This window comes from Polypterus senegalus, chromosome 9 (assembly GCF_016835505.1).
Source record: "Polypterus senegalus isolate Bchr_013 chromosome 9, ASM1683550v1, whole genome shotgun sequence".
In the NCBI taxonomy this organism is placed as follows: domain Eukaryota; kingdom Metazoa; phylum Chordata; class Cladistia; order Polypteriformes; family Polypteridae; genus Polypterus; species Polypterus senegalus.
The window spans coordinates 115,676,364-115,698,797 of NC_053162.1; the positions used below are offsets into that span (position 1 = coordinate 115,676,364).

At 38.9% G+C, this 22,434-nt stretch overlaps 1 gene segment (V, D, J or C); it reads right to left on the reverse strand.

The window, feature by feature from the left end:
• Positions 1 to 10,435: 10,435 nt before the first annotated feature.
• LOC120534900 lies at positions 10,436 to 10,970 on the reverse strand. The segment is given in 2 exon segments: positions 10,436 to 10,782; positions 10,868 to 10,970. Coding segments are annotated over 2 exon segments (396 nt in total).
• Between the last annotated feature and the right edge of the window lie 11,464 nt (positions 10,971 to 22,434).

Sequence of the window (22,434 nt, forward strand, 5' to 3'; positions counted from 1 at the left end):
ATGTTTCTGACTTATTCTTTTAAGAAGAAAAACTGCACTTTATGTTGAAATTTTGGTTATTATTATTTAAAGACAATACTATTCTGAAAATGTACTTAAAGTACTTAAACTACCACTTTATTTTTAAGTCTGCCCAATTTTAACCAGGGATGATATTTTTGTTTCTGTTTTGAATTCAAATGCAGTTTAAAAGCTTTTTTTTCAGAAATTAAAACAGCTTCAGTTTACAATATTCATGTCCATGTCTATTATTTGATTCTGTCGCCCACAAAAACCCTTTTAAATTAAAACAAAAAAAACATTTGCGATTTGGGGCAAATTTACGTGTGCGATTACATACGATTAATCAAGATTAATTCTTACACAGCCTCTAATTAATTGGATTAATTTTTTTAATCGAGTCCCACCTCTAATATATATATACACTAGCAGAATACCCGCGCTTCGCAGCGGAGAAGTAGTGTGTTAAAGAAGTTATGAAAAAGAAAAGCAAACAAATTAAAAAATAACGTAAGATGATTGTTAATGTAATTGTTTTGTCATTGATATGAGTGTTGTTGTCATATCTATCTATTTATATTATATATATATATATAGCAAAATACCTGCGATTGGCAGCGGAGAAGTAAAAAGAAAAGGAAACATTTTAATAATAACGTAACATGATTGACAATGTAATTGTTTTGTCATTGTCATGAGTGTAGCTGGCATATATATATATATATATATATATATATATATATATATATATATATATATATACACACACATCTATACACATATATATACAGTTATATATATATATACATATACACACATACATATATATACATATATACACATACTGTATATATACACACACACATATATACATACTGTATATACAACATATACATATCTACATATATACTGTATATACACATATATATACAAATCTACATATATATATCTACATATATATATTAGGGGTGGGACTCGATTAAAAAAATTAATCCAATTAATTAGAGGCTGTGTAAGAATTAATCTTGATTAATCGTATGTAATCGACACGTAAATTTGCCCCAAATCGCAAATGTTTTTTTTAATTTAAAACGGTTTTAGTGGGCGACAGAATAAATAATAGACATGGACATGAATATTGTAAACTGAAGCTGTTTTAATTTCTGAAAAAAAAGCTTTTAAACTGCATTTGAATTCAAAACAGAAACAAAAATATCATCCCTGGTTAAAATTGGGCAAACTTAAAAATAAAGTGGTAGTTTAAGTACTTTAAGTACATTTTCAGAATAGTATTGTCTTTAAATAATAATAACCAAAATTTCAACATAAAGTGCAGTTTTCTTCTTAAAAAAATAAGTCAGAAACATAAAAGGTAATTTGACCAGCTTACTCTTTAAACTCTGAGTAACATTAGCCAAAATTATTTTGTACATTAAGCTAAAACAGTGTGATCATTGAACATTTTGTAATTAGATGTATTTAGAATTACTAACGGTCACGGAAGTCCAATGATCCCCAGTAAGAGCCACAAAGTCCGCTTTCTGTAATGCATCTAATTTTGCTTGCTTTTCAGTGTGTACAAAACCATGCTTTTATCAAGGCTTCGCGGGTAGTCGAAATGATCAGTCGTAGGAGCGCGCTTTATTCGACTCTAACATTTTTGTAGCTGTGATGTGTGCATCAGTGTAATGGATGTACCAGGAAATCATGCATTGACAAAAGTTCCGTTTGCTTGGAATTGAAAGTGTGATTAAATGCGTTATTTTTTAACGCGTTATGGAGTACATGCATCGAAGCTTCTCAGCTGTGCTTGTGCTAAGAAAGGGAAAATTTTAAAAATAACGTAACATGATTCTGCGTTAACCTAATATTTTTCATACGTCCCAAACCAAGGAGATCGAAGGTAAAATGAATCAGGTAGCGCGTACATAGTCAGTACATCCCCTCTCGAATCGAACCTCGAATGTCGGCGTTAGAGGCTTAAGACTCTACAATTGCGCCACAGTGTGTGGCTTGTCTATGCTAAAGTATGTATTGTAGATCGGGTATATATATACATTTATATATATATACCCGTGTACGCAGTGGAGAAGTAGAAATTATGAAAAAGAAAAGGGAACATTTTAAAAATAACGTAACATGATTGTCAATATACAGTAATTGTTTTGTGAGTGTTATTGAATGTTGCTGTCATCAAGGATTTGATTATCATTATTTCTTTCAATCAGGCTCGTATTTGTAGGATGTGTTCAAGTTACATTCCGTGTTTGTCAATCGTTGTAAAGATAAGAGGTTTCATTCATCGATTAGTTTCTTACTGCATCAATAAACAGCTCGTCTTCCTTTTATCTGTGATGTGACAAACTGCATGCACGGGTTTTTTTACACTGTCTTCCTTTAGCAGGACATTCACTTTTTCCACCGTGTGCTTTGTTTCGCAGTAGCTGCACTTATGAATATGATTGTATGTATAAGGCGCTTCATATTTTTTGCTGCCTTCTCAATTGTGTAATTCGGTTTTTGTTCAGCACTCTTTGGAACTGTTGCTTTTTGTCTGCGCATTGCGTCAGTTCACGTGAGCAGCTTGGTGTTCTTGCATCGAAGGTTCCCAGCTGTACTGGTGCCATCTCGTGTAATGTCAGCTAAGACCCGCACTTAAAAGTTTCTCTCGCAGTTTCAATGAGTTTGTGCCAAACACCACCCTGACCATCTCATCTTCCTCTGCATAAGCACAGTCCTTCACCGTGAATATTTACCGGCAGTGTTTGTATTGGATTTCCGCTGATGGACGGCCTTATATGGGCAGGCACTAAATTACAAACGCTAGTGGCAGCCTGTCTATGAACTTAATTTAATATAAACTTACGGTTCACGCCGTGCTTTGTTTCCGCATATGCATCATTTGCTTCATAATGTTTTTCTGCCTTCTCAATTGTGAAATGGCGTTTTGTGCTTGGAGTTCTTCCTTGTTCTCTACGTACTTACGTAGGAGGCGTGATGATGTCACACGAAACTCCGCCCCCACGCCATCTCCAACTCAAGACACCATTACATTATATGGGGAAAAATAGCTTCCAGTTATGACCCTTATGCGTAGAATTTCGAAATGAAACCTGCCCAACTTTTGTAAGTAAGCTGTAAGGAATAAGCCTGCCAAATTTCAGCCTTCTACCTACACGGCAAGTTGGAGAATTAGTGATGAGTCAGTGAGTGAGTGAGTCAGTGAGTGAGTGAGTGAGGGCTTTGCCTTTTATTAGTATAGTTATATATATATATATATATATAGTATATATATAGTAATATATATAAGCATAGGTCTGTGATACGGTTTGCATATTTGTAGCTAGTGATCCACAAAGGGAGAAGATAAGTCGCATATCTTAAAATAGTATTTTATTCCTAAGCTTTCGACAACCTACCAGGTGTCATCATCAGAGGAAAATGATTAGACATACAGGAATCAAAGGCAATATATGGCAACTGAAGGGTCGGGGTGTTGTAAGGGGGGGTGGATTAATAAGAAGGTGTTGGTCATAAAGTTTTATTTAATATTTAGATGTTCTTCTTTTTAAGCCTGCATATGCTGGGTTCAAGTGTCTGTTAATGATGTTTTCATTAGAGAGCCAAGATTCAACCAGCACTCTGGCACTCTTAGTATTGGGCCTGAATTTTACTTTCACAGTGTCCCAGTTAAATATGTGTCTGGTGGAACTTTTATGTGTGTAAATCAGACACCATGGGCCTTTCCTTCTGATGGCACTGCGATGTTCCTGTCAGGGCCGGATTTAGATGAAAAGAGGCCCTAGGCTATTCCACTTATGAGGCCCTTTCACCTCCCATTTTTAAGTTTGTTCAAATTGCTAACAATTTGAATGTAGGCCCCTCTTGATCTTGAGGCCCTAGGCTGAAGCCTAGTTAGCCTACAGGAAAATCCGGCCCTGGTTCCTGTATACATGTTGTGAATGTTTTAGATGTTTGTCCCATGTATAATGTTGGGCATGCATCGCATAGATTTACAGTATATACATTCTGTATATATAATATACTTATGAATTTACTAAGAGTTAAACAGGCAATTTTTTTTATTCAAAGGTGGCAGCAACCATGATAAAATTTCTTGACCAGATTTGTTATTTAGTGCTAGTGTTAACTCATTGATTTAGGCAGGAGCTTGTGTGTATGTGCAAAGTTGATAACTTAGATTGATGATAATTACTCAGAGATAATTGTTTTTTCAAAAATTATGGTATAAATATTATAAACTGTGTAAAATCACTTTTGCAACTTTTATTACAGACAAGATTAGAAAAGACTCTGCCCCGTAATCCATTATTATAGCAAAAGACCCCCACACTGATGATGGTTGGAGGTGGGATGCAGCTAATATATGATAGAAATAACTTGATTGTGTTAATGTTATCCACAGATGAGGCATCAAGCAGAATCAGACCAGATTACAAGAGCCAGGTTTGCTTCCTATGGATGATGTGGGCACAGGCAATCCTAAACATGATAAACTGAACACAGACAGTTACAACTGTAGCCCAGATGCTTCACCAGTCACAGCTTTATGAGAAAGTGGAAAAAAGAAAGCCCCTGTAAAAAAAAAAAATCAATCATATATGACATCTTGGCTAGAATTTGCCAGAACGCATGTAGGAGATTCTGAAGTCACTGTATGAAGCTCCTATGGTCGGATGACACTGTGACCACCAGTGGGAAAAACAGGGTTTATTCTTGCAAATACCTTGTACACATGTTCCATAAGGGCACAAGTATGCTCAAAACACTTGTTAAACTCCTTTGGCTCTCCTTTGCTCCTCCAGGAAAACTTTATCTGCTTCCTTCTGACTCTGTCTTATATACTGAAGCAGGGCGGCTTCTTTCATACAGAACCCGGGAGTGTTATGAGATTGTCCCTCAGAAGCACTTCAGGGTATGGCTGATGCCCCATAAAGCAAGGGCCATGAATCCCTGATGCGCCCCTAGCAGCACCCATTGAACATAATAGGTTTGGTTTATGGGACCACAGTTCCCAAGATGCCCTGTGGGTATCTGTAAAGTTACCACAACCCAGGCAACCCAGGACCTTGCCACCCAGCATTTTGGGGAAGAAAATGTCCTGAACACAGTGTCTTCCCTGGTCCTTCCATTGCACTGGACTCCCAACTGGGTAAGAATCCCTGTTCCATCCAGGTCAGAATGCCATTCTCTGCATATTGTCCATTACAGATCAATATTGAGCTTTTTTCTATATTTGCCACACATTGCACGTTATCAAAAACATACTATCCCCTATGTATAGCATGTTGCAGGGATTCTTCTCTGAAGTAGGCCCTGATGAGGGTAGAGAGGTAAATGAATACAGCAAAATACAAGGAAATCCCAGGAGAAACCCTGATGCAGTCTGCAAGAAACTTTGGTAGATTTACTTTCTAGCAAGACAGTGACCCTAGAGTAAATGCAAAGCTGCACAGGAATGGCTTCAAAACAACAATAATATTGTCCTGGTGTAGCCAAGCCAGAGTCTAGATCTCAATCCAACTAAGAATCTGTGTCTGGACTTGAAAAAGGATGTTCACTTGTGGCCTTCATGCAACCTGACAAAGCTTGAAAAGTTTTGCAAGGAAAAACAGGGAAATATTTAATTGTCCAGATGTGAAAAGCTGATAGAGACCTGTCCACACAGACTAAAAGCTGCAATTGCTTCCAAAAGGTGTATCTACTTAATACTGCCTTGAAGTTGGTGAACATTTATGAGATCAATTATTTTGTGTTTTATATTTGTAATTAATTTCAAGCAATTTGCAGAGATCTGTTTTCACTTTCACATTAAAGAGTCATTTAAGTTTGATCATTGGCAAAAGTCTCAAATTAAATCAATTTTGATTCAATGTTGCACAACAATAAAATGTGAAAACTTCCAAGAAAGTGAATACTTTTTATAAGCACTGTACATTGGAAAGTCATTTTTCCAAACACCTGTCTTAAGATATGACTTTGGTGATGCTTCTGGAAAATTGAATCATTCTGTGCTACTTCAAATACAGAATACATTGCTGTTTCAAATTTAGCTTGAGCAGTTCTTTCAGCACATATAATTTGTTTACAGTATTTTCCTGTTTTGCACATTCAATATACTTCAGTTGGCAACAGATCCTCATGTAGTCACCACAAGCTGTTGTAACAGAAGCGCGACTGTGCCTGTGACTTATGCCTCAATGTGCCACCAGTATAAACAGTGATATAGCAGTCTGAGAAAACTTCCATCACACATTGCACACACCCTTTCAAAACAGTTAACTCAATACTCAAATGCATCTGAATGATAAGTCATTTAAACATTTTGAAACTTATAAAAAAAAAAAAAAAACTAAGAAAGTGATTATTTGGTCACTACTGTATTACAATGAGTAAACAAAATAAGAAAAAAAGGTTTTTATTATTTAAATATTATTGTTTAATTGTGGTACTGTTATTTTATTAACATTACTTGTGTACTTTTTCATATTTTTAAAGTTTGCCAATGTACAGAATATAAGAATTTCTTTGTATTGCAAGTTTATATTATGGACAATTTATGATATTTGATTTGGGATATTATCTAAATATGCAGCAGTTTGATTGTGATTATAAAAAAAGTAATTATTTTATATGGTTGCTCTGCAGGTACCATCTAACCTGCATATTTTTTCAACTGTGGGAGAAAACCCACAGCAACACAGGGAGAACTTGCACAATCAACACAGGGAACATATAGGACTAAAACCCCAGTGTCCATGTTACAAGACAGCGGAGTGCTACAACTGCACCACTGTGCCACATTCCTAAGCTCAATTTGCAAAATTAATTTAAACCAGACAAGAAAGAGGATGATATTACTTAATGATGTTTTTAGTGTAAGGAGACATCATCTGGAAATTTACATTGCTTGAATATCTTACTGTTATGTTGGAATGTTTCACTCAAGGGCTGATATTAAATATTTACAAGCCACCAACACCCTCTGACAATTTCCGATAGATAGATAGACAGATCTTTATTTGAAACATTATAACAGATGGCAACAACCTATAAACTACAAATGAGAATTACACAAAAGAATAATACTTCTGACTTGGCTAAAGACTAAACAACTGTAATGTTATACAGTGTCACACACGTGCGCATGGGAGGCAGCTAAAGGGCTTGAGTGAAGGCAGTTCGGAGGCATGCCGGGTGTGGCAGAGTGCACTGACTCTTTTTCTCCCTTGCCTGTAGACCATCCCCGGGGGATTTCACCTGGATCTCCTGACATCACTTCCGGGACTGAGCCAATGGAAGTCGGCCACACCAGCTCCAGTCCCTCTGATGTCACCTCCGGCTACGAGCCAATGGTGGAAGACCACGTGCCAGATCCATACGACCTCACTTCCTGTCTCCCCCTTTAAAACCTGCCCCTTTTCCTTTGTTTCCTCAGTCTTGTTTTGGACTCGGTTGTATGCACTTCAGTGCTCTGTATTTCTATAAGAAAAACGACTTTGCAGCCAGGATACCACAATATACGGGTGGCTGCCCCAACTCTTTATCTGTCCATGTCTCGTTCTTGTGACAACAGTCAATTATAAGTCTATAAATTTATGAAGCTATAACAGAATGTATTATTAAACATAAAGCAAAGGATGGAATGTAATTCAAGGTTTAACTAAATGTAGCTTATTCTTGCCTGAAGAAGGGGCCTGAGTTGCCTCGAAAACTTGCATATTGTAGTCTTTCTACTGCCACAAACGTGCGCTTAGGAGACAGTCGATAAGCAAGAAGGTGAGTGAAACATCGTGAGATGAGGGGTTGACATGTGGTATCAATGCCTCTCTTTCTTTACTTCCGGCAGAAAGACAAAAGAAAAATAAATCAGGGTGGATGAACTCTAAAAATGACTGCCGGATGACTTCACTTCCGGCTCCTCCTGATGACATCACTCACCTTGCCACATCACTTTCAGTCCATCCTTGATGATGTCACTTCCATCCCTCTGATTCAACGTCATTTCCTGCCAACTCACTTTCTGCATCCATTTTGTTTGTCGCTGTATAAAAATGCCATCTTAATGTACAATGACTGTCAAATACTTTGGTTTTGATCGCAACAAAGTCTGTTTTGTCTTTATTTGTCCATTGGACATTATACGGGGACGGTCCCCAAACCTTTATATTTGTGAAGCACTCTTTTTTGAAGGACAACCTATCACACTATTTAGCCAATAAAAGGTGTCATTTTGCTTAACTTCTCACCACTGTTTTATTAAAAAGACTGGTGTAGACTATAGAATTAAGGACCTGTCACATTACATGACTTTTGTAGTGATTTTTTAATCACAAATTTCATTTGTATAATCTTAGGGAATCAGAGGCAGTCATGTCATGCTCCTCTGACCACCAGTGGTGTAGTCTAACATATCCAGCATTTCAATCTAACCAATCTGTGACTTGCCCTCACATAAACAAATAGGTCAGATTTTGACTTAAATTGTAAGGGAAAGCTCTGTTTTCATGAAAACTGACAACCAATGAGTATTCATCAATGCATATGTCACAGCTGAGCAGAATAAGGAACCATTTTGTGACACAAGATAATTTAAATCAGACTGCAGATTACATCCAATCTGTCATTCTCCATTTGTCAATTTTACATTTTCCCTCTGTTGTTAATTTTAATGTTCTGCATAACCTGAAAAATTGTTTAACATTTTCATTAACATATATTTATTCAATTGAATGTCCTTGTTCTGTTACAGGATCAGAGAGCAAGAGATATTCCATCACTGAAGTCATTCACACACACACACACACAACTTCAATCTCTGATATATTAGTCTGACCCAAAACAAATGCAGAAGTTGGGTGAATAAGCAAACCCTATACCAGTACTGTCCATGCTGGAATTTGCACTGATCTCTAACCACTATTGACAATAAGTTGTTTTTTTGTTGTTTATTTTTTTTTCTTATTCTTTTTTAAAGTTACTGTTCTTATTAGTAGTTTAACTTCATTCTACAGATGATCTAGGTTATGTTAGCCGTACTGTCAACTCTAAAATCTTTATCACTGTAATCTGTGGTTAGAAGTTTTTTTAGTGGTTTAACAGAATTTAACACAGTGGATTCCAAAGAACAGTGATAGATGGCAGAGTCACTCAAAGTTAGAGCAGAAATGTTAAGTTCAGTGTAATTGAGTCCTGCCATAGAAAAAAACATTCCTGAGCAAAATCTGCTGTTTTATCATATCCAGTATTTAACCAGGCTCCTCTGAACAGAATGTATTGCATGGTTTGATTTGGATACTTTCCATACCAATGGAGATAAATATAAATGTGACTAGTAGAGTAGTTGCACCAGAGTGTCACATCACTGCCTTCTGTAAGTGAGACTTGTGCTTGTATATTGATGACTGAATCTCCCATTATTAGATCTGAAAAATAAATACATTTCATGGGAATTGTTATATATGCATTATTTTCACTTTTACTTTAAAACTTTTATAAAAACAATACTTGTCCTTTATTTCAGGCCCCGGGTGTGTTTAAATCTTTCTCGCAGGACGTATAATGCCGCTCGTGTTATGAAAGGGCGGCTGAACACACGCTAAGGAGTTGCAGTCAGATCATCTGCTGGCTTCCTGCTGCTGGCAAGCTGCGTTTTCTGCTTGTCACACTTTGTGTTGATCATTTCAAAGCCTGTACAGCAGCTGTACTTTTGCCACTTCGCGTCTCTGCCGCTCGTGTTGTAAAAGGTAGGGATGGGGCTGAATGCACGCTAAGGAGAAGCGGTCGGATCATCTGCTGGCTTCCTGCTGCTGGCAAGGTGCGTGCTCTGCTTGTCATTTGTCATTGTTTTAAGAGCTGGGAGTACATGATGTCTGCCAAAAGCATTCCAACAACTGCTTGGTTAGATGTCCGTGAACTTCTTTTAAACATTGTCTCACTGCCTTGTCTCACTTGACGTTAAAATGTCTCTCGCAGGATGACAAATTGTCTTCCAAAAAGATCACATCTCGTCCCCCTAGTCTTCCTCCCAGGATTTTTTTATAATAGAGAGACAGTTGCTATATAAACACATTGATGTTGTACTAGCTTAAATGATCCACTGTTAGCAATCAATTTATGTGTATATGTTTGATTAATTTTCTCCAATCTAAGAAAAATGCATGGAATTGAACAAGCTAAAAAGAATATATTGACACAAATAATCACAAATAAGCACCTTTTTGAAGTTTATAAACAAAGCAAAAACCTTCAGTTTCAGTAGTTTCTTTGTAGCATATTATTAGTTGGTTAAAAATTTGGAATATGATTGGACCAAAAAATGTTATATTGCTTTAAACTAAACTCACATCTTGTCTGCTGTGAGTTCAAAGTTATTCTGTAGAATCTGTTACATTATCCTCCCTGCAAGCTGTGGTTAGATTTTGTTCAGTGCCTGAGCAGAATATAAAACAGTGGGTCTTAGTGCGCAGTAGTAGATGGCAGAATCACTCAAAGAGAGAGCAGAAATTTGGAGTTTAGTTGAATATTGTCCCGTTGTAGAAGAAAAACGACCACGAGCAAACTCGGCTTTATAATCATCCCTACTAGATCGTGCTCCTTTGTACAGAATGAATTGCATGGCATGATTTGGATACCTTCGGTACCAGTTTAGTACAGGATAGCTATCAGTTGTTGAGTAGCTGCAATTCAGTGTCACAGCCAAACCTTCTGCACTTGAGACTTCTTTTTCAGTATTAGTGACTGAATCACTTATAATTAAGCCTGAAAAACAGAGAACACAAGAAAAATATATTAAACTTTATCAGAGATGAACAGGCACAATGGAACAGTATTTGGTATACTATACCTGGAGAAATGGCAAATATGAATATGAAAAAATGTGAGTAGATGTCCATTATAAAGGTGAAGGTACAAAAAGTTTTGTATTAAATTATTTTTATTTCCTGTTTGCTAAGAATCAATGGTAAATGTTACAAATAAACATTTTAGCATACTGGCTAGTATATAAAGCTTGTAAAGGTATGAGGCTTTAATTTGCATAAATCTCTATGCAATCATGTTTCTGATTGAAGGATGGGGTGGGTCTCTGGGGAACCTTTTTAAAGTAACAACAGTTTGCCTAATAGAGTATTATTATGTAAAATCTAGGAACAATATTAATAAGACACAAATAACATTTTAAACTATATAGTAAGATTATGAAACCCATAACATTTTAGAAAACTATAAGAACTTAGTATTTATATGTTTTTTAGGCAAATGTATATGAATCAAATGTTTATATTAATTAGAACTCTCTATAGCAGTAGAGTGTTGTACCGTGTTAGCCATAGGTTTCTACAGGAGAAATTAGGGTTTTTAGTTAGCCAATAAAAGGTTTCATGTCACCCTACTTTCTCCTTTAGCACTCACTAGTAAGCCAGATTACTGTTTGCTTGTTTCATCACCTGCCTCTTATGCTCTTGAAACAAAGAGAAGGATACTTTTCACCTCAGCATTTTCCAGTTAGTAGCTTGTCTATCTGGGTAATTTTCTTGATGTTTAGAATAACACAAACATTAGTTTAAAGCTTAAAAACTGATTGAACTGCATGTTAATAATATGCTGACTAAAGTGCATCGAAATGTATTAGAACTTAACAAAATTTAAATGACATAATCATCCTAAATGTTTTGCTGAATAATGATCAAAGCACACTTCTATGTTCTAGCTTTTGAAAATTTTGCACATTCTTTATATGCTAGTTTCTGAATGTAGTTGGTCCATGCTTTGATGTCATCTGGCCCCAGTATAAAAATGGTGATATAGCAAATTGCAACAAATAAAACACTTATTTAAAAAAATGTGAGGGCTAATGGCTACAAAGTAAGAGAAAGCACACTCATGCAATAACTAAATTTGCAATTGATATGTCTAGACTTTACTGGACAGGTGTCATGTCTAATAAAATTGATTATTTTACCAATTGTGTACAACATACTTCTTCTCATCTCCACATGGGCCTCTATCAGAGGGTGAAAAATGATTATGACAATTATTGACTATTACAATCAAGAATATTTAGACTTTAAACATTTAAATTGAGCACATTTTAATATTTCAAATATCTGACATTCTTGTTTATTATGTATTTCTACCTTATTAAGTAAAGGATAGGAGAGCATAGGAGAGCGTTTCCCCTAACCCACAATTACAGCAGCCCAGGTAAGCAGAGAGCTGAGGAGACTTTGTGCCAGCAAAACAGCGGGTCCAGATGGAGTATCGCCACGACTGCTGAAGGCCTGGGCATTGGAGCTGGGGAGTCCTCTATAGCACATCTTCAACCTGAGCCTGGAACAAGGGAGAGTCCCGAGGCTTTGGAAAACATCTTGTATCACCCCAGTCCGAAAGGTATCACGTCCTAGTGAGCTGATTGACTTCCGCCCTGTCGCTCTGATGTCACATATGATGAAGACCATGGAGCGGCTGCTGCTTCACCACCTGAGGCCACAGGTCCGCCACGCCCTCGACCCTCTGCAGTTTGCATACCAAGAGAAAGTGGGAGCGGAGGATGCCATCATCTATATGCTACACCGATCCCTCTCCCACTTAGACAGAGGCAGTGGTGCTGTAAGAATTATGTTTCTGGACTTCTCTAGCGCCTTCAACACCATCCAACCTCTGCTCCTTAGGGACAAGCTGACAGAGATGGGAGTAGATTCAAATCTGGTAGCATGGATCGTGGACTATCTTAAAGACAGACCTCAGTATGTGCGTCTCGGGAACTGCAGGTCTGACATTGTGGTCAGCAACACAGGACCGCTGCAGGGGACTGTACTATCTCCGGTCCTGTTCAGCCTATATACATCGGATTTCCTATATAACTGCCACGTGCAAACGTTTGCAGACAACACTGATATCGTGGGCTGCATCAGGAGTGGGCAGGAGGAGGAGTATAGAAAACTAATCAAGGACTTTGTTAAATGGTGCGACTCAAACCACCTACAACTGAACACCAGCAAAACCAAGGAGCTGGTGGTGGATTTTAGGAGGCCCAGGCCCCTCATGGTCCCCGTCATCATCAGAGGTGACTGTGTGCAGTGGGTGCAGACCTATAAATACCTAGGAATGCAGCTGGATGATAAATTGGACTGGACTGCCAATACTGATGCTCTGTGTAAGAAAGGACAGAGGTGACTATACTTCCTTAGAAGGCTGGTGTCTTTCAATATCTGCAATAAGATGCTGCAGATATTCTAACAGACGGTTGTGGTGAGCGCCCTCTCCTACATGGTGGTGTGCTGGGGAGGCAGCATAAAGAAGAGGGATGCCTCTCGCCTGGACAAACTGGTGAGGAAGGCAGGCTCTATTGTAGACACGGAGCTGGACAGTTTGGCAGAGTGACGGGCACTGAGCAGGCTCCTGTCAATAATGGAAAATCCACTGCATCCACTGAACAGGGTCATCTCCAGACAGAGGGGCAGCTTCAGCGACAGACTGCTGTCACTGTCCTGCTCCACTGACAGACTGAGGAGATCTTCCTCCCCCACACTATGCGACTCTTCAATTCCATCCAGCAGGGTAAACGTTAATATTATATTTAATATTGTTCTTTATCAGTATGCTGCTGCTGGAGTATGTGAATTTCCCCTTGGGATTAATAAAGTATCTATCTATCTATCTATCTATCTATCTATCTATCTATCTATCTATCTATCTATCTAATTGCATTTTTTTAGGAACACCCTGAATATGTGTGAATAATAATATTAATAATAATAATACTTTATTGATCAAATAATTTCTTCAAAGCACCTAAGCACCTAATACTTTTAATATAACCGGAACAATCTCACCCTGATTCCTCGGCAATCTCCAACCCTGCTGTTTCTGGTGATGAATGCATTGCAGTAAATCTGGCCGAGTGAGACGGAAACTGAAAAAATGTCGCAATGTGAATGAAAGCAGAAAAATGATGATTAGTTGCGGTTAGGTGAATCTCCTCCTTTGTCCTCTGTCTTCTTCTTTCCCTCCTTTCCGTTTAAATAATGATGAGCCAGATGTAAAGTAAATGGAAAAACCTCTGGTTCAGTCGTTTCCAGGGGTCACTGCCTCCTGCAACAGCCTTCCCCATTTCTTATTACGGGGACGACATTTAAACAAACACATACTAGTTTAAACAGGGTGATGTGACGAGACGCAATAAACAACAACACTTATGTGGCCCCGCTACATTCCCTCCATAAGCTTGGACAATGGAGGTCTAAAGTACAGCTTGATATTGGCCCCGTGTTTGATGTTTGTCCTGGTGACAGCGCCGCTGCCCCTTTGGATTAGAAAATTGACCGGACCTGTTTGTTTAATGATTATTGCTGGACCTAACCACTTAGGCATGAGCTTGGCGAAGAACCACTTGCTGGCATCTGAGAGATGGCAGGCTCTAGTCCAGACCAAGTCACCTGGTTTGAAGTGCACTTCCCTCTTCCGGGCATTATACAACCTGGCGTGTCTGGACCTTGATCCCATCAACCTCCATTGGATTGTCTGCCTAAATTCTTCCAGTTTTAAAGTATTATTGTTGAGGGTGATTTGTGAACTAGGGGCTCCGGGTAAGAGTCGGTCGAGCGGGCCCTTCAGCTGTCTGCCCAGCGCAACCAAAGCAGGCGTTTCACCTGTGGCTTCATGCACCGCGGTGTTCTGGGCAAACCGGAGCTCAGAGAGCCATTTCTCCCAGTCCTGATGGTGTTCACCCACGTAGGAGGCGATCATATGTTTCAGAGTCCGGTTCACTCATTCAGTCATGTTAGCCTGGGGATGGTACACTGTAGTAAGATTTTTCTTCACTCTCCAGGTCGTGTAGAGGTCATCAAGGACAGAACACATGAACTGAGGACCCCTGTCAGAAATGATGTTCTTCTGGACCCCCCAGCGGGTGAGTATCTCATTCTTCAGGGTGGAGCTAACCTTGCTGGTGCAGGCGTCTGTCAGTGCAAATAGCTCCACCCAATATATATAATCCACTACCACCATCAGGATGGTCTTCCATGAGCTGGTCATTGTAAATGGCTCCATCAGATCAACACCCAAAGTTTCCCCCGGTCCATCTGCAATTGTCAATTGTAACAATCCCTAATGGCCTACCAGGTGGATTCTTTGCATTCACACCCCTGTTATCCACACAAAAATGATAGGTGGCATCTGTTATCTTCACTAGGACTACAGGTGACGCCCAGGAGGAGGAAGATGGTTCAATTATTCCCCCGGCGAGCATTTTATCTATATGTTGTTTAATAATGTCCCTCTTCAATGGAGAAACGCAATATGCCCGGTGTCTAACAGGGACTTCGTCGGAAGTGTGAATCATGTGGGTAACCCCACTAGTTGATCTGTCCATACCCCCAACCACTTCTTCAACACCGGCCTGATCTCTTCGGGTTGTTCCTCCACTGGGGTGGCCACTAAGATTTGGATTTCACTCCTCACTGCTGCGTAAAAGGTGATGCGCTTCAGACATAGATCTTCTCTTGGCTTATTTATATATCCCTCTACTATACCACCAAAGTGAAAGGCACTATATATATAATAATAAATTCTCCCTTGTCCCTGCACACGAAAAACAAACACACAATACAAATAATGACAAAGAATGATAATTGAAATGATAATGAACGTGAAAATGAGTCCAGGTAAATAACTGCTCAAATTACTGATAGCTGTTCAAAAGATTTGTGTTTCATTCCCCCGAATGAATACCAGAACAATCTCTCTGTGATTCCTCGGCGATGGTGGAAAATAAAGTCCAAACCTGTGGTTTCTGGCAATGAATGTGTTGCAGTAAATCAGGCTGAGTGAAAAGCAAACTGGAAAAATATCGCGATATGAATGAAGGCAGAAAAATGATGATCAGTTGCGGTAAGGTGAATCTCCTTCTCTCTACTCTTCTTTCCCCAGTTCCCATTTAAATAATAATGAGCCGGATGTAAATGGAAAAACCTCCGGTTCTGACATTTTCAGGGGCTCACTGCCTCCTTGCAACAGTCTTCCCCATTTCTTATTATGGGGAAGACATTTAAACAAACACATAATAGTTTAGACGCGTGATGTGACGAGACACGACAGGGTGCAAACACAATAAACAACGATAGTTATGTGTCCCCGCTACATTATTATTATTATTATTATTATTATTATTATTATTATTATTTTTATTATTATTGTTGTTGTTGTTGTTATTATGCTAGCCGGGGGGCTTTCTAATTTAAAAATGATTAAACAGTTAAATTCCACAGTTCTTAATGGACAATATTATTTGCATAATTCAATCATATCAGCAGAAGAAAAATTAACTCAAATAGGGATTTATTTATCAAGCCAGTAGGGCTTCGCCAAGAGGATGAGAATGGTGTCAAACATAAACATGGTAAAAAATAAAACATAACTTCAACTACACCCATATAATGATATACCTGTACAGAAAACATGTTTCCACACTGTTAGTTTTTCATTTTTTTGGCCATTTTAAATTTTAATTTTTGCCTGTTAGTTTATTTCATTTACTGTTTAATGTTTAATGCACACAGCAAGTTGGTCTTATGATGCTGAGCACTAGACACTTATTTTGACTAGAATATGTATATATGTATTTGTGAACAAACCTTAAAAATATATTTATTGCTTATAGTATACAGATATTATTTCAATTAGGTGATAATGCACAAAAACATAGATTTGTGTTTGGTGGACTGTCCTTAGAGCTAAGTGCTGCATGTTGGTTCAGCATGAAAGTTGATTAATTCATCAGCAATATCCTGGCCAGTACTTACAGCTTTTTTCCTTTCACAAAAGGTTTTTCTTTCTGTTTTTTTCAGGTATTCAGAACTTAATTTGAGCAATTATATCACAGCAGACCACTGACAGATTTTGAGTAAGTAAATAATAACTATGTTGAGCAGAGAGTGTTAGTTCTTTGAATGTACTAGGTTCAATGCTGGGAACTGCACAGTAGAAGGATTGTTCTGGTCACAATGCCACCTTAAAGACAAAATGATAGCAAAATAAGCAAGTCAACAACATAAATTAATTACAGCACAAATAATATGTTTATGCTTGCTTGTATTAAAAAAATATATTTTTATTCAAATCTACAAATAGGCTCTATCCAGAGACCCAAGTTAAAAATTAACAGAGATGAATGTAGCAGTCATCTGAGTTGCTCCTGGTACTCTGGTAGTTATCTTCTCCAGATATTGTAGGAATTTGCAGACCTTTGAATTGAGGAAGGTTAGGAAGTACTGCAATTTTGAGTTTTGTCAATAGTGATAATAATAATAATCCACCTATCCTTCCATTTACTTAGTCCGATTGTCAGGACATGGTTGCTGTGATAATAATAGAAACTAGCCAACCCAAGGCGTACCATACGCCGCATAATCAGGCCGGTTTTTTAATGATTTTTAAGCACAGGGAGAAATTTAACATTTGAAAAATCGGTAATGTAATAAATCAGCAAGAAATGCAACATTATAACAATGCACGGAACGAACCAACACACAATCGTCCGTGACTGAAAACTGGCAGACCAATCTTGTTGATGTGAGCGAAGGAAATGTAGACGCGCGCCTTCTGTTCTGACAGATGCATCGATGATGTATTGCTGGAAGAGTTTGCCACTGGAATACAAGACACTAAATGAAGATCTCATGGCAAGCCTGAAAGCATAAAATTGGAGCTGTGTGACTCGCGTTCTTTTCACGGTTCGCTTTTACTCAACATGGATTAATTGTATGTGCCAGCCTGGATCTCCGAAAGGGAATAGCAGTGGAAAAACCATGGGGTCACAGTTCATATTGAGAACAGAGATACGGTTGCAACCATCTCCCCTTGGATATATGCAAATGTCACGTTGTGCAGGAGGTTCCCCATCTTCACGTACAAAGCAGCAACATCAGTTTGACAGAACGGGGCGCTATACCTTCTCATATCCAGACCTGGATTTTCCATGAACACCATTCGTACAGCAGTAACAGAGTAACCGTGAGTGCTAATGTCATGCATTTGCATGTAAGACTTTGCAAAGGGATTAACCTGGCGTATCATGTTGTCTAGTTAAAGCAACAAAATGTCACTGCAAGCGCTATTACATTCCTTTTGCAAACGTTGACTGGTAGCCTCAGCAGAATCGAAGATATATAGCTGACCGTATTGTGGTGACATGTCAGGATTGTTATATAAAGGAGAGACCTGGTGATAAATTTGACCGTGGACTATGAAAGCATACGGTCCTTGTCCAGATGGTTGAGCAATGTGTGCGCCCATTGACGCGAAAGCTAAAGCAAAGTTGTATTCCCTGATATGATCACAGTAATTTCGAGACAGCGGGTTCTTGCCAGTCAAGAGGTCTTCCAATAAAAGAGGGGGCTTGGATAGCGGTGGCCTCTGCTGGCCAATGAAGAGCATTGCAAGAAGCACATAGTGCAGTAGGTAGGCCAATGTTATGTTCTTTGACGTGAAAGGCGGTATCTTCTTGGAAAGCTGCAGAAAAGTGAATGCGATGTTTGTGCATGAACAATTTAGTGCTGTGTTAACACTGAAGGGAATTGGAATGAATTGTATCGAAGCATTGCTGGCAATGTTCACATTGCATAATTCGTTCAGTGGAGTGTGTTTTTAAATGCATGTTGAGAAATCTCTGCACTCGGAACGTTTTTGAACAAATCGTCCAATCAAAGATCTTTTTGGAATGCGTTCGTTCAGTGGAGTGGGTGTGTAAATGTGCTTTGAGATATTTCTGGCGTGTGAAGGTTTTGGAGCAGTGTTGACACTGAAAAGAATTAATCAGGGAATGTGTTTTGAGATGGTTAGTAAGGTATCTGTGTGCGTGAAAGTGTTTGTCGCTAATTTTGCATACAAATCTTTGCGATGAATGGATCTACATATGGTTGTGGAGATCCATCTCACCTGTGAAGTCCTCGTTACAAGATGTGCAATTGAAGGTGAGAGTGGAATGAGTTTGTAACTTTTTTTTGAGAGTTGTCTTGAAGCATTGTTGGCAATGTTGATTGACATTGTATCATTCGGTTAGTGTTGTGTTTTTTCAAATGTGCGTTCAGATATCTGTGCACTCTGAAGCTGTTGGAACAAAAGGTGCATTGAAAGTCCTGTGTGAAATGCGTGTGTTCAGGGGAGGGTGTCTTTAAATGTTTTTCAGGAAGAGGAGAGTGGGCAGGTGACGTCACATTAGTGTGGCAAGCAAGTGTGTGTGCATCCTGTGTGCACATACCGACAGAATCAAAAGATGTCACCAGAAGGTTATCACGTGGGTATTTGAGAGGCATGAGAACCTCGTAATGGCCATGATCCAAAGGACCGCTAAAGAGCAGGGATATGAAGAGACACTGGGCCGGAGTGTAAACTCAAGGAGAGGCATGAGGACGTTCTTGGAAGTAAATGCTTATAGTAGCTGGAAGGATTTGGGACATTGCCACAATTTCTGCCTCGCCACCATAGACTCCGGACGTATTCATATAATCAGCGTATTGTTGAGCAGACTGTATAACAATGGCTCTGTGACTAAGAACAACGAACACCCTTCACCGAAGTTATCCCAATGTTGTCAAATAAAGCTAACAGCCATGTTACGAAGTTTGAGAGCAACAGTTTCGTCAATGACATTTCTCCAAAAAAACCCGACTGACATAAACAGTTACCTGAAGCAGGAATTTCTATAACATTGAAAGAAGTGTTGTTTCCATCAAATACATTTGAAGCATGGAGGGCAAAAGAATAGTCAACGTGGCTCACAGCTGGGTTTGGACTGCAGCACAGACCAAAGTGAGTGAGTATGTGTTTGATGAGCTGTTTGATTTGGCAGGCAGTGGTCTGAGGTGCGTTCCAAAGCATGTGGGAGGAGGGGTAGAGTTTCTGGGCGGGGCTTCGTTGTTCCTTTCGCATGGTTTTTCATGGTGGACGCGGTCGGGTGTCGAAACCGAAAAGAATAATGCAAAGTCAACGTGGCTTAGACGTGCATGTGGACTCCTAGCACAGACGAAAGGGGCTAACTGGGTGGTCGGTGAGTTTTTGCGTCCGGGCACATGGGCAGGCAGTGTGAATGCCTAGAGAGCGAGGGTAGAAGTGGGCGGTGAAAAAGGAGTGTTAGTGGGCAGGCAAACGTCTTCCGTATTTCTGCAGGAGCATCTAAGAAGACGCATGTTTGTCGCAGATGCGAATTGCTGTATGTAGCGTGTAAAACAGTTTGCTATGGTGCACGCGGTCGTGCGTCGTAACCAAAAACTCGGTTTTTAAAGACTGCTTACTTCATTGTGTTTTAACCTCAGTTGTAAAGGATTGTTTTAAAGATCCCATGGGATACCCCTCGCAAACCGTTTTACACGCTGCATATTACACATATTACACATATTACATATTACCTCCGCGAGAAACATGCCTCTATGAACAGTCAATGTGCAGGTGCATGTGGCCTCTACGACAGATGAATATAAATGACGCCATTTCTTTTGTGTCGTTGCCTCCGAGTTGGTGGGCGTGGCTCTGCGAGTTATCATCGTATCCAATGGTCTTAGAGTTGGTGGGCGTGGCTCCTTCCTGCATGTGCCATCGGTGTCTTACTTGTCGGTGGCTCAGTTAATCCACGCCCCTTCCGCCGTGCTTTCCATGGTTGTCTTGCCTTAGTGAATTATATATATAGATAATAATAATTTTAATAATAATCAAAAATAAAATAAAATTGAATATTCTGTATGAAAGAATAATATTTCATAAGTCTGTAAACATACAGATAACAATGACACATTGAAAATGATTCATTTTCACTGCTGCTTACAATTACCTTGGTTTATAATAGTAAATAAGTTAATTAGTTTCCCAGTATGGACGGATGTACAGGATTTAAAAAAAGAATACTAGTTAAGTTTGTACTTGGAAGAAAGTGACATTAGAAGGACACTTGCAGAGGAGTGGGGACTCAATTAAATAGATATTGCATTAATAGTTGCATTGTGTTGCAAAGAAGTATGATTTTTTTTTTCTTTCACATTCAAACTGTGTGTTTTATGTGTAATACTAGCATCCATGTGAAAAAAAGAAGCACAGAATATTTTCAAAAGCATTGTGTGCAGCAATACAGGGGCGCTGCAGGGGACTGTACTTTCTCCGGTCCTGTTCAATCTATATTCATCAGACTTCCAATATGACTCGGAGTCCTGCCACGTGCAAAAGTTCGCTGATGACACTGCTATTGTGGGCTGCATCAGGAGTGGGCAGGAGGAGGAGTACAGAAAGTTGATCAAAGACTTTGTTAAATGGTGCGACTCAAACCACTTACACCTTAACACCAGCAAGACCAAGGAGCTGGTGGTGGATTTTAGGAGGCCTAGGCCCTCATGGACCCTGTGATCATCAGAGGTGACTGTGTGCAGAGGGTGCAGACCTTTAAATATCTGGGAGTGCAGCTGGATAACAAATTGGACTGGACTGCCAATACTGATGCTCTATGTAAGAAAGGTCAGAGCAGACTATACTTTCTGAGAAGGTTGGCATCCTTCAACATCTGCAGTAAGATGCTGCAGATGTTCTACCAGACGGTTGTGGCGAGTGCCCTCTTCTACGCGGTGGTGTGCTGGGGTGGCAGAATAAAGATGAAAGACGCCTCAAGCCTGGACAAACTTGTTAAGAAGGCAGGATCCATTATAGGATTAAAGTTGGACAGTTTAACATCTGTGGCAGAGTGACGGGCACTATGCAAACTCCTGTCAATCATGAATAATCCACTGCATCCACTTAACAGTGTCATCTCCAGGCAGAGGAGTAGCTTCAGTGACAGACTGAGGAGATCGTTCCTCCCCCACACTATGCGACTCTTCAATTCCACCCGGGGGAGTAAATGCAAACATTAATTTTATTTGAATTCTTTTCATTTTTATTACTATTTAATTTAATATTGTTTCTTTGTATCAGTACACTGCTGCTGGATTATGTGAATTTCCCCTTGGGATTAATAAAGTATCTATCTATCTATCTATCTATCTATCTATCTATCTATCTATCTATCTATCTATCTATCTATCTATCTATCTATCTATATATATATATATATATCTATATATATATATATATATATATATATATATATATATATACTAGCAAAATACCCGTGCTTCGCAGTGGAGAAGTAGTGTGTTAAGGAAGTTATGAAAAAGAAAAGGAAACATTTTAAAAATAACATAACGTGATTGTCAATGTAATTGTTTTGTCACTGTTATGAGTGTTGCTGTCATCAAGGATTTGATTATCATTATTTCTTTCAATCAGGTTCGTATTTGGAGGACATGTTGTTATGAAGTTACATTCCATGTTTGTCAACCGTTGTAAAGATAACAGGTTTCTTTCATCGAAGTGTTCACTTCACTTGTGCTAAAC